Source organism: Moschus berezovskii, chromosome 7 (genome assembly GCF_049115385.1).
Source record: "Moschus berezovskii isolate FMDL1 chromosome 7, NW_MosBer_1.0, whole genome shotgun sequence".
Lineage (NCBI taxonomy): Eukaryota > Metazoa > Chordata > Mammalia > Artiodactyla > Moschidae > Moschus > Moschus berezovskii.
Window position 1 is genome coordinate 91,339,994 of NC_142466.1, and position 12,826 is coordinate 91,352,819.

The 12,826-nt window shown below is 39.7% G+C and overlaps 1 protein-coding gene across 2 annotated transcripts in view; it reads right to left on the reverse strand.

The window, feature by feature from the left end:
• IARS1 (isoleucyl-tRNA synthetase 1) overlaps positions 1-12,826 on the reverse strand; it is an 86,111-nt gene that overhangs the window by 16,401 nt on the left and 56,884 nt on the right. For both annotated transcript variants that reach the window (XM_055427456.2, XM_055427457.2), the window contains exons 21-27: positions 9,634-9,725; positions 8,780-8,857; positions 7,915-8,036; positions 7,389-7,491; positions 7,057-7,140; positions 3,804-3,978; positions 1,151-1,263 (exon numbers count right to left, since the gene is read on the reverse strand). In XM_055427456.2, coding sequence (XP_055283431.2) covers positions 1,151-1,263; positions 3,804-3,978; positions 7,057-7,140; positions 7,389-7,491; positions 7,915-8,036; positions 8,780-8,857; positions 9,634-9,725 — 767 coding nt within the window. The remainder of the gene's footprint in view (positions 1-1,150; positions 1,264-3,803; positions 3,979-7,056; positions 7,141-7,388; positions 7,492-7,914; positions 8,037-8,779; positions 8,858-9,633; positions 9,726-12,826) is intronic.

Here is a 12,826-nt window from a genome sequence, read left to right on the forward strand (position 1 = left end):
GACGCACAGGAGGTAAACTGAAAACGGATAAGTCACGGCAGGGTAACCATGGCCCACAATACACAAATTACATTAAGAAGCTCAGCAGCATCGCAAGACAATATTTCCTTAAGTACAGACAAGCTCTTCGGGCCTCTCTTATTTGGTTATGATCAGAAAAGACTGCACCTTCTTGCTGGTTACAAACCTTCTTCTCTGGCCCCAATTCCTTCTTTTGTAGTTTTCTCTCCTTCACCTCCTTACACTGTCTGCCCACGTGGAGTTCTGTCTACACCATATTTAAGACTCTTTATGGCAATTCCCCAGCAGTTCAGTGGTTAGAGCTCAATGCTTTCACTGCTGGGGGCCCAGGTTCAATCCCTCGTTGAGGAATTAAGATCCCATAAGTTGCACAGTCCGGCCAAAAAAAAAAAAACCTCATGTAAAGGTTGACTAGACTCATACGAGGTATTCTTCATCATCCCCCGTATGTGGAATATTAAGCACAGAGGAACTCCAGCAGGTCCCTTACTCTCACATTGGAGATCCATAATCTATGTCTGGAGAAGTCTGGTCAAGAGTGAAGAGAGATGCTGTGATCCATCACAACAAAAAAACCCAGACCCCAGAAACCACAACTGTTTGTACATCCTCTTCAAGGGATGCTCTCTAACCACTCCCACTTCTACCCCAGTCTTAGCCCTTCTCTATACTTATCCAGTGTTCTTGCCTGGAGAATCCCAGGGATGGGGGAGCCTGGTGGGCTTCCGTCTATGGGGTCGCACAGAGTCGGACACGACTGAAGTGACTTAGCAGCAGCAGCATACTTATTTCTACCAGATAACTTACCAAGTAGAATAATAAGAACGGACTTACTTTTCTGTCTCCATGACTGACCCATTCCTTGAAGGGTAGGATTACATCTTCCACATTTTTGTATGACCTGGCACTTACTGGCATGCATAAAGTCACAAAATATCTATTTATATATCCATTAAAGAAATGCATATGTCAAGAGGCTATAACAGAGAAGTTTAAATAAGGCCAATCTAAAATAAAAGCTATTTTACCCTGAGACAAGCTGCCAATACTGTCAGAAGGAGCACAGGTGAAAATTTTTTCCTCTGATGTTCTTATTTTTTGGTAAATGTTCTAGGGAATAGAAAAATACCTGGGCATCCGAATGTGCTTCAAACTGTGTTGTTCCACCTGTTGCCTGATCAAAGGTGTATATGAGGCGGATATCTTCTTCATGCAATTCATGGCCTTCCACAACAATGGTCCCTATTGGAAAAGCAACTGTCACTGTAATTCAATCAGTAACCCACTCCTCAAGCTGCCCTGCTACCAATATACTGTGACTCTCTCTAATAAAAACTTCAAATCATCAAGCTACAGTCTTTAAGATATTATGTCTTTCTAACTCATGTCACTGTTGTACTCAAGGATGAAATAAACTTTCCTTAGACTACACCATGCTGTCTTAAGGCCATTTAAATCACTAATATCTACTGTTGTAAAAAAGCTCCTAGATCCAAAAACATGAGCCAGAGACAACAAATGAATCCCCATCATAAACATGAGCAGCAAGCTATAATGAAGAAAGCAGTCTGTAGAGTCAAACTAAACTTAGGTCTACCACTCAAAGGTGTTAAAACCCTGTGTTCTTCTACCTGCCTATCCAGGTACAGTCTGGGTGAAAAGAGGTAGATAGTGTGAAGGTCTGAGCATCATGCGTATTCATGGCAGGCAGAACATATAAACAGCTGAGGATAGCAATTCCCATTTCCCATACCATTTACTATAGTAATTCACAAAACAATCTTCTGGGTCTTTGAGCAATGGGCTGTCATTTTTACTTTATGTCACTGTATTCTAAAAACTGCTTTCCATCAATATGGGAACAGTTCACTCAGAAACTACAGTTTAAAAACTACAGGCTTTCAGTTTCAAATAAAGCTTATTTCAGGAATTTTTAATATTTTGGCTAATTGGTGAAACAACTTGAGATTTATGACCTGAAGGCTGATCAAAGATTTTGTTAATTTAACAAATCAAGCTGAATTAGTACTGATTCAACTTTTTGTTGCTAGCCTCTAACGTTTCGTAAATTTAATCTAAAAATTTGGGGAATCTTATGGACATTTCCCCCAATTTCCATACCTACTCATATGAGTTATGAATCCTTAAATCTTTCTTCATGACACTTACACGCTTATGATTTTCAATTTCAGAGGGAATCCAAACAATCAAACACCTTGTACCCTAGGATTGCTGCAGGAAGTCAAATAGCTATATTAGACCATATATGATTCTAATCATGGCAGAGGTCAGAACTCCTGGGCACCTAGAACAGCTTCCTAAAGATTTCCTTCAGCACGTTTATCAAAAATATGATTATATCCACACATCGTTAGCGTCTGCCAGCACCATGAGGGTCAGGACAATGTCTGTCTTATTCAACTCTATGTTCTCAGTGTCAACAAAACAGAAGGGCTTTAAAAAATACTTGCTGAAAGAATGACTCCACTCTTGCTCAACTGAGAACAAAATATGTATTCTAGATATTTTAGAGAAACATTCTCAGTTCTGACACAGTTTTTGAAGATGCTCCAAACCTCAATGCTAAATCCCTTTCATTAAAAATACTTAAGTATTTAAAAATTAAAATTTTGAATTAAAATTAAAGCATAACTTTCTTCTTTGAATATCTTCTGGTCTTCATTCTGGCAACTCAAGTCATCGTTTTCTCTACAAGCAACATCTGTTAAGGGTAACACTCTGTATCACTGACTGGTGAGTCTGAAGGGTTTTGCTCTCTCATTAGGGTAGATTTTTTTAGGCCCATATTAACACTTATAGAATTCAATGGTAACTTACAGTTTACCCATCTGACTAAATGATTTCAAGTAGAAACAGAGCTGAAAGCGAAAGTGAAAGCCACTCAGTTGTGTCCGACTCTTGCGACCCCATAGACTGTATAATCCATGGAATTATCCAGGCCAGAATAATGGAGTGGGTAGCCTTTCCCTTCTCCAGGGTATCTTTCCAACCCAGGGATTGAACCCAGGTCTCCCACACTACAGGTGGATTCTTTACAAGCTGAGCCACAAGGGAAGCCCAAGAATACTGGAGTGGGTAGCCTATGCCTTCTCCAGTGGATCTTCCCAAACCAGGAATGGAACTGGGGTCCCCTGCATTGCAGGCGGATTCTTTAATAACTGAGCCATGAGGGAAGCCCCTAAACCTAGCTAGAATGAATCAATTCCACAAAACATCTACATGTGAAAATATTCACTGAAATATTAGTTATACTGTTAAAAGAATGGAAACACTGAAAGCACCAACAATAAAAGACTGGTTAAAGAAGTACCAGGTATCCACAGGAAGGAAAATTTTTGCAACACTTATTGAAAAAGGATTTTAAAGACTGACAAAACACAGAAATGTTTATAATGTAAAGTGAAAATGCAAAATAAAAAAGCAAATGAAAACCAAATAATATAAAAAAGTAAAAAATATGAAATAAATTATAGGGTGATTTCCATTTTGTACGTAGGATGAAGTAAATCAGAACTCTAACTGAACTAAATCAGAATTTCAATCTACATTAAAAGGATGGGTGATGGGTCATTTTTATTCTTTTTACTTTTAAAAAAATAAATTAGCAGAATTATTCATAATAAATAATTTTATGAACAGAAAAAAAAAAGTTCTAATTTAAGGGAAGGCTATAACAGTAGAAATCAAAGAGGAGGCTAAGTATGAGATATCCATCAGGCTGAGGACAAAAATGGTGCCCCCCCAATGAAACAGACACCCACCATTCTCCTGGAACCGCTCCAGCTCCTCATTGCTCAGCTGTTTGATGGATGTCATCACCATCTTGAAAGCTCCTTTCAGACGCTTCCCCAGGACCATGTGATCTGGCTCTGCCCTCAGGCGAATGCCATACTTGTTTTTATCTGTAGATAATGTAACTTTTCGAACATTCAATTCCTATATTTGATAGATAAGCAAAAACAAAAATGAAACAAATGAAAATATGTCCACAAAAATTTGAATACAAATATTTATAGCAATAACCAAAAAGTGGAAACAACCCAAACACTAATCGACTATGAAAGGATAAATAAAATGTGGTATATCTACCTAGTGGACTATCATTTAGCAATATAAAGGAAAGAAAAACTAATACGTGCTATAACATGAATGACCCTTGGTGCTAAGTCACAGAAGCCAGACACAGAAGCCCACATATTGTATGATTTCATCTACAGAAAATGTCCAGAGTGAGCACACCCAGAGACAGAAAACAGATTTGTGTTTGCCAGAGGATGGTAGGATCCTGAGGGGAAATGATGCATGAATGATAATTTGGGGTTTCTATTTGGGGTGATGAAAATTCGACAAAACTGTGGTGATGACTGCACAACCCTAACTCAACTAACAAGGACTGTAGCATTAGAAATATGGACTTCATGTCTCAGGGGTAACCTTTGCTCGAGCAATTTAACTATTAATTAACCAGAAGAATCAGTTAATCATAGTATTTCATGTCTCCATCATGCTAGCAAGTTAAGAATTACTAATGTAGTAGGAAATGGTGACTACACAGTAGGAAATAAGAAAATGAAGTATCATGGAATTGTCAACTAAAGCAAATTATATGGAAATGTTTTGCCATTATACATTACTATATTATTTGATCTCAGAGTGCTCAAGATATCTAAGTATATTCTATTTTTATCCATATCTTAAGCATTCTTTACAGAATTTATATCTCCTTAGTTATAACCTCTTATATTTCTAAAGAGTTTTATAAACTCTATTTATCCATAATTCTCAAGTAATTCAAAACCAAATAAAGCAATTATTTTCTATCCTTAAATATTATCTGTGAAAAGAATAAAAATGAAATTTGAAATACATATTTCATTTAAAAACACCACAGGATAAAGCTTTCTGGGAGGACAACTGACAAGACAGTTTAAACTTCTGACCTCAAAACTCCACTTTTAAGAACCCATCCAACATCCACACTGTCAGCTAGCAATTGGCACCTGACATCTACTTATCTGGGCTTCACAGGTGGTACGAGTGGTAAAGAACCTGCCTGCCAACAAAGGAGGTGACGTACAGGTTCGATCCCCTTGGGGAGACCCTCTGGAGGAGGGCATGGCAACCCACTCAAGTATTCTTGCCTGGAGAACCCCATGGACAGGTGAGCCTGGTGGGCAACAGTCCATAGGGTAGCAAGGAGTGGGACATGACTGAAGTGACTTAGCACACATGCATCTACCTATACCTGTACAAGGATTAAATCGTGTTGCTGCAGCTGCTGACCTTCAATAACCCCCTGAAAGAAGTTCAGGGTAGACAGCAGAAATGAGACATTCTGTGCCTGGGGAAAAACTGGCAGGACAGGTCTTCAGATAGGTATTTTCAGGAGCAGATTTTATGAGCCCAATTCTTGTATCTTCCCATGGAAAGGCCCCAAAATCCTTCATGGTGATAACTGTTCCTTGTGACTAGCAAAGCTTCACAAGACTAGCAGAAACCTTCTGGAAAAAAATGTACTCGACTGCATGTATTCCCCCTTTACCAAAATCACATATATACTGACCTTTCCCCACTGCCTCTTAGGAGCAGCTTCTCAGAGCTATTTGAGGTGCTGTCTCCTGGGCTGCATCCTCATTTTGCCCCAAATAAAACTTAACTTGCAAATCTTATGTTGTGTATTTTTTAAACTGACAGTTAACGACATATTTGCACAAGCACACACACACTTTTATTTATAATATGAAACATAAATTTCCAACAATACTAGAGTAACTAAATAATGATGTAGCCAGAAAGTGAACATTATGCAGCTGGCAAAAAGAATAAATTAGATCTCTAATGTTTTGTTTTTAAAGGAAGAGTTCTTTAAAAATGTTTATTTAAAAATTTCATTTATTTATTTGGTTGTGCTGGGTCTTCTTCATGGCATGCAGGATCATTAATTGCAGCACATGGAATCTAGTTCCCTGATTGAACCTGAGCCCCCTGTGCTGGGAGTGTGGAGTCGTAGCCAATGGACTACCAGGCAAGTCCTAGGTCTCTATGTTTTAACATGGAATGTTGTTTAAGTAATACTATAAAGTGGAAACAATAAGTAAAAAACTACATATATGATCATCTCTATTCACAAATAAAACCAGTGATGTGTGTATTTGATGTTGTTTAGTTGCTGAGTCATACCTGACTCTTTGCAAGCTAATGGACTGTAGCCTGTCAGGCACCTCTGTACATGGGAGTATCCTGGCATACGTTGGGAAAATACTGGAGTAGGTTGCCATTTCCTTATCAAGAGGAATATTCCCGACCCAGGGATCAAGCTCAGGTCTCCTTCAGTGGCAGGTGGATTCTTTACCACTGGGCCACCTAGGAAGCCTGCGTGGGTGTAGATGTATGCACAAATGTGTCTACATGTATGGAAATGCTAGGAACAACCCAGTAGGAGATACCGTAGTGAACATCCCTGCAAGTGGGAAATGAGACACCAGGGAGTGGCCAGGGTGAGAAGAGACTTTGTCTTGTATCCGATGCGAGCGTTTATTTATAACCAGTGTTTACTTGATACTTGGGTAATTTGAAGGAACTAAGCTTTTTCTTTTTGTTAATTATCAAAAATTACTTTGGGGAAGAAAAGTGGATGAAGGGATAAATGATCCAATGAAGGTGAAAAATTCATGGACCTTGAAATCATTGTTAAAGAATTATAATTACAAGGACTTCCTTGGTGGTCAACTGTTTAAGACTCTGCACTTCCAATGCAGGGGGTGTGGGTTTGATCCCTGGTAGGAAGAACTAAGATGCCACATGCCCCCAGCATGGCCAAAAAATAAATACAAATTCTTTAAAAAAAAATTTTTTTTAATTACATTGCAAAAATTCATGATGAATCAAAAAGCAAACTGTAAAATTTCACAGATGGTTACATTTATTTATATACTGATAAAGAATACTAATCAAAATAATCTTCCCAAGGACAGAAGCCTGTTTGGACCAAATCACACAACTCAACTGTCTTACCTCAATGATATATTTTTCCAAGGACTTAATTTCATTAAGCGCTTCCCGATCTTGATGGATAACAACAATTTCTTTCAAAGGATACTAGAAAGAAAAGGGAAGGGAAAGTTCACTAAGCATCCAGTCCTCTAAACTGCAGAAATGTAAATGTTACATGTTCTATCTGAATTTCTAGCTCGAGACTAAGCAGGCTTAACTAGTATTAAGTCATTCACAGCCTTACTGCAAAAAGAAATTTACGCCATTGCTAGAAGCTCTTTATATTAAGAAAATACTCCAAAGACATAGTTCTCTAGGTCTGTGCAATGTAAAATAGAAATAAAATCTCAAACCTTTATTGGAATAGTTTTGCGGTCTCGAATCACTCGGCCAAGTTCAATCACAGACTGCATTCTAGATACTGCACTCTCAGTTTTCTTGTCGATCAATTCCTCACTGATTGGGAGAGGTAGGAACATAAAAATACTAGATTTAAAAAGAGAAACTCTCAAAGAAGAAATGGCTTAAGTGAGGAAGAAAGTCAGATGAGGGATGTGATGGTGTGGTTAGGCTTCCCAAGGGAGGCTCTTGGGAACACAGCATGACTGTTTTGGGGGCTCATAGTGAGAGGCAAGCTTAAGCTTGATGCTCAGGGCATAGCAGCTCCCCAAAACAATACCAAAGGCCTACCCAGACCCTACATGCCACAGCTCTACAGGGGATTCCACCCTAAGCATCCCTCTTATACTCATTCTGTAGCCTGAGGAACAGCTCAACTGGAAGGCATGGCATGGGTGAGCTGGAGCCCCCACATGAGTGCATCTCTAGCAACTCTCCTTCCCATGGCCCAGGTGACGCTTAGGTACATTTGATTCTTACCGAACATGGGGCAGCATGAGGTAGTGAATACTGAATGTGTCCTTGTCCTGGACAGAAACAGGGTCAATCAGTGTCTTCAGATTCTGATACATCAATTCAGTAAGAAAAGGGGTATAGGGGGCCTGTATAAGGACAGGAAACATTATGTTATTCATATGTAGCCATCATTAACTGATCTCAGAAACTAAAACATTTTAGAGAAATGACATGGGAATATGCACAGAACTGGACATGAGGTTAACAAAACATGTCTATGAAAATGACCTCATTTTGAACTTGGTGAGACACACTCACGAAGCAAAGAAGTAGGACTACAGACAGAAGTGTCCAAAACATCCTTGAGGTTGTCCGTAATAAAAACAGGAGCCAATAACCACATGCCAGTTAAGTCAACTGCAGAGGAATGAATATTCCTAAGATCTCAGAAACCTCATCTGTAAACTGGGGAAACACTACCTGCTTAACAGGAAGAAGGAATGAGCTCATACATGAGACACCAGGTAGAGGACCTGGTAAAAGCAGGTTCCCACTCCAGGTATGTTTAGGAAATAAATAGAAGGTTTGTAACATTAAACTGAAAGAGCAGAAGTAAGACACAGGAAACTAAAAGTGGAATTTTTACTTATATATCACTTAATGAATATTTCAATCGGTAGGAACATGTCTCAAGTGAAATACTGTTTGCAATATATGTATTTGTTTGGTTAGCTATTAGCTCAGGACCCTCCCTTATACTCACAGATGATTACAGGACTTTAAAATATAGAAAAAATAGAGAACAGATACAAACAGAGGACAGCGCAGCAACTGGGCACCACAAGCAGCCCACAGGGCTACAGTTTTAGAATGGGATCAAGCATCTTACCATAAGTCTGCACAAAGAAAGCAGAACACTAAACAAGGTCTCCAGGGCCATAACACAATCCTCAACCCCATTTTCACCCTAAGAATAAAAAACACACACATCAAACTGTTAAAACCAATAGCTCACTGTAGAGGAAAAAGAAAAGGTAATAAAAAGGGGCAAACTCTGCCATAATTAAGTTATCCAGAGATAACATAACTACTTTAAAAATTTTAATGTTCTTCTAAATATATGTGCATATATACACACATATATGCACGTGTATGTAATATATTTTAATGAAATGAAATTACTGCTTTGTTATAGGATTTTATCATTAACACACTTGAAGGTAGTACTGATGGGCAGTGGTCTGGGTTCACCTCACTCCCTGTTTTGGCACACTGCTGTTTATGCATAGCTTAAGTTCTGGGACAGGCTCCATGCTTCACTCATCCTATATTCCCAAAGGCTTAATGAAGAGTCTCATCAATAAGTAACTGTCCCTCTAGTGGTAGAAGCGATGAAGTGGCCATCTGAAGATCACAGCTGTACCGAACAACATTTGCAAAATACCTGCATGAATTATTTGATTTTAACAGGTCTGCTCAGTACAGTCCTAAATGGCCTGAGACTTTCCCTCTAATATGATGTCTATAATTGTGTTTTGAAAACATGTGAGATGACTTTTAAACTTAACGATTTCCCTATCCAAAAAATGGCAGTACAGTTAATATGCAACGTAAAAGGAAAAAGATAGCTTCAAAAAGTGAGAGCATTTGAAAATGCCCTTTTTCCTTTTGGCTGTTCTCATTTTTCCTCAACTCTCATACTTCCTGCACTTTCTGCTCTTCCCAGCAGAAGCCTGCACTTACCTTTAATCTTCTACGGTTCATCCGAACATACCAATTGGTCAAAATATCCACAAACTTGACCAGGCGAGGAACCACAGTATAGAGCCTGTAAGCTGAAAGTAAGACAACCAATCAGACAGTGAGAACATACAAAAGTCTTGGGAGCTTAAGACAGGGCTGGATACAAGAAGAGCAAGTAGCCCTCGCCATTCAAGGGCTATCACACCTATTAGGGAGATAGGTCAGTGACTGAACTGAATTGAACTCAACTGCTGTCCAACTTCTAGTTTCCTGGCAGACCAGGACCCAGTCAGAGTATACATTCTCAGGTCATAGCTATTGCTGCCTAAAGATGGCAAGGGTTCCCTGGCAACAATCCCACTCATTTATATCACTCAGGAGGGAAAAGTGGACACGGCTATTAATACATGTCTCAGGGAGTGTGGTAAGTCTGATTCGCATACCCATTTCCATTTTCACTTATATCAATCTGTCCAATAGCTTGACAGTCATATGACCCTTATTCAATTCAGTTCAGTTCAGTTCATTCAGTCATGTCCGACTCTTTGCGACCCCATGAACCGTAGCACACCAAGCCTCCCTGTCCATCACCAACTCCCGGAGTCCACCCAAATCCATGTCCATCCATAGGTTGAGTCGGTGATGCCATCCAACCATCTCATCCTCTGTCATCCCCTTATCCTCCCGCCTTCAATCTTTCCCAGCATCAGGGTCTTTTTCAACGAGTCAGCTCTTCACATCAGGTGGCTAAAGTATTGGAATTTCAGCTTCAACATCAGTCCTTCCAATGAACACCCAGGACTGATCTCCTTTAGGATGGACTGGTTGGATCTCCTTGCAATCCAAGGGACTCTCAAGAGTCTTCTCCAACACCACAGTTCAAAAGCAACAATTCTTTGGCACTCCGCTTTCTTTACAGTCCGACTCTCACATCCATACATGACCACTGGAAAAACCATAGCCTTGACTAGACGGACCTTTGTTGACAAAGTAATGTCTCTCCTTTTTAATACGCTGTCTAGGTTGGTCACGACTTTCCTTCCAAGGAGTAAGCGTCTTGTAATTTCATGGCTGCAGTCACCATCTGCAGTGATTTTGGAGCCCCCAAAAATAAAAGTCAGCCACTGTTTCCCCATCTATTTCCCATGAAGAGATGGGCCCAGATTCCATGATCATAGTTTTCTGAATGTTGAGCTTTAAGCCAACTTTTTCACTCTCCTCTTTCACTTGCATCAAGAGGCTTCTTCTTTGCTTTCTGCCATAAGGGTGGTGTCATCTGCATATCTGAGGTTATTGATATTTCTCCCGGCAATCTTGATTCCAGCTTGTGCTTCCTCCAGTCCAGCATTTTTCATGATGTATTCTGCATATAAGTTAAATAAGTAGGGTGACAATATACAGCCTTGACGTACTCCTTTTCCTATTTGAAACCAGTCTGTTGTTCCATGTCCAGTTCTAATTGTTGCTTCCTGACCTGCGTACAGATTTCTCAAGAGGCACGTCAGGTCGTCTGGTATTCCCATCTCTTTCAGAATTTTCCACAGTTTATTGTGATTCACACAGTCAAAGGCTTTGGCGTAGTCAATAAAGCAGAAATAGATGTTTTCCTGGAACTCTTTTGCTTATTATGCATGTTTAAAAGTGGGCATAGTCCTTCAGGATGACTGATAAAACATTCAAAGTATCGTGAACTAACCATCCAATTATGCCAAGTACAGAGGCATCAACTGTTCCACGAAGAGCTATGTACCAGCTGAGGAACTGAAGACCCCTACATGAACCACCTGACTGCTCCGGCCTCTTACATCCACTGGAGTGCTGTACCTGGGTAGCAGCACCCGGCAACCACAGGATGCTGTGGGAGGGTGGTTTATGTTACCAGGGTGCACACAGGGATGCCTTTTTTTCTCCACTGGCCACCGACTTTATCAGACCCACACACACTCAGACCCATCTCAGTTATCCTGGTTAACAGTTTCTTGAATTTCTCACCTTGACTTATGGTTGTCTATCTCCTCCTTTAAGGAAACCAACATAACCTACCTTTTCAACCTTTGTCTAAAAACAAATTCATTGTAGTTAGGTAACAGAAATGTGGGGAAATGTAAATTTCATTACTGTGGTTCTGAATTTCCTAATTTTTCCAGTCTACTTATTTAATAAAGTAGACCTAAAAATAAATTAAAAACATATTAGTAACAAGTACTACTTATTAAGAACCTGTTATCTGCTAGCTACTGTATGTACACAGTTTCCAAATCTTATAAAATCTATTACTAGGCACTTTTTGGAGATAGGAATGGAGGCTCATAGACTAGACGATGCTTCCCCCAGGGAAGCGGTGTACAAGTTGGGATCTGAACCCCTGGACATCCACTACTGAAGCCTGTGATTCCATGGGCCTGTGCGGTGTCTGTGGAGGGGTAAGGCCACTAGATACCCCCTCAAGACAATCTCTCAGGCCTTGGAATAATACATTTCTACAACAAACAAGTCTTAAAATTGTATTTGAGAAGTAAAAAGAAACATTTATTCATCTATTCTATCTCTCTTGAAATTTCTATAAAATTTCCTCTAGGTTTAGAAAACCACACACCTATGGTGAATTAATCTTCCACAAAGGAGGCAAGAATACACAATGGGGAAAAGATAGTCTCTTCAGCAAGTGGTGTTGGAAAAGCTGGACAATCACATATAAATCAATGAAATTCATTTGTTACGTTCCGTTGCTCAGTTGTGTCCGACTCTTTGCGACCTCTTGGACTGTAGCCTACCAGGCTTCTCCGTCCATGGGATTCTCCAGGCAAGAATACTGGAGTGGGTTACCATTTCCTTCTCCAGGGGATCTTCCCGACCCAGGGATCGAACCCGGGTCTCCCGCATTGGAGGCAGACGCTTTAACCTCTGAGCCACCAGGGAAGCCCCAATTAGAACACTCATTTACATAATACACAAAAATAAACTCAAAATGGCATAAAGACTTAAATTAAGACATGACACCATAAAACTCCTCCAAGAGAACGTAGAAATGGGAACAAATACAAATGGGATGTAATCAAACATAAGCTTTTGCACAGCAAAGGAAACTATGAATAAAATGAGACAATCTGTGGACTAGGAGAAAATACTTGCAAACAATGTGAGTAACAAGGGCTTAATTTCCAAAATACACAAACAGCTCATACAAAAAAAA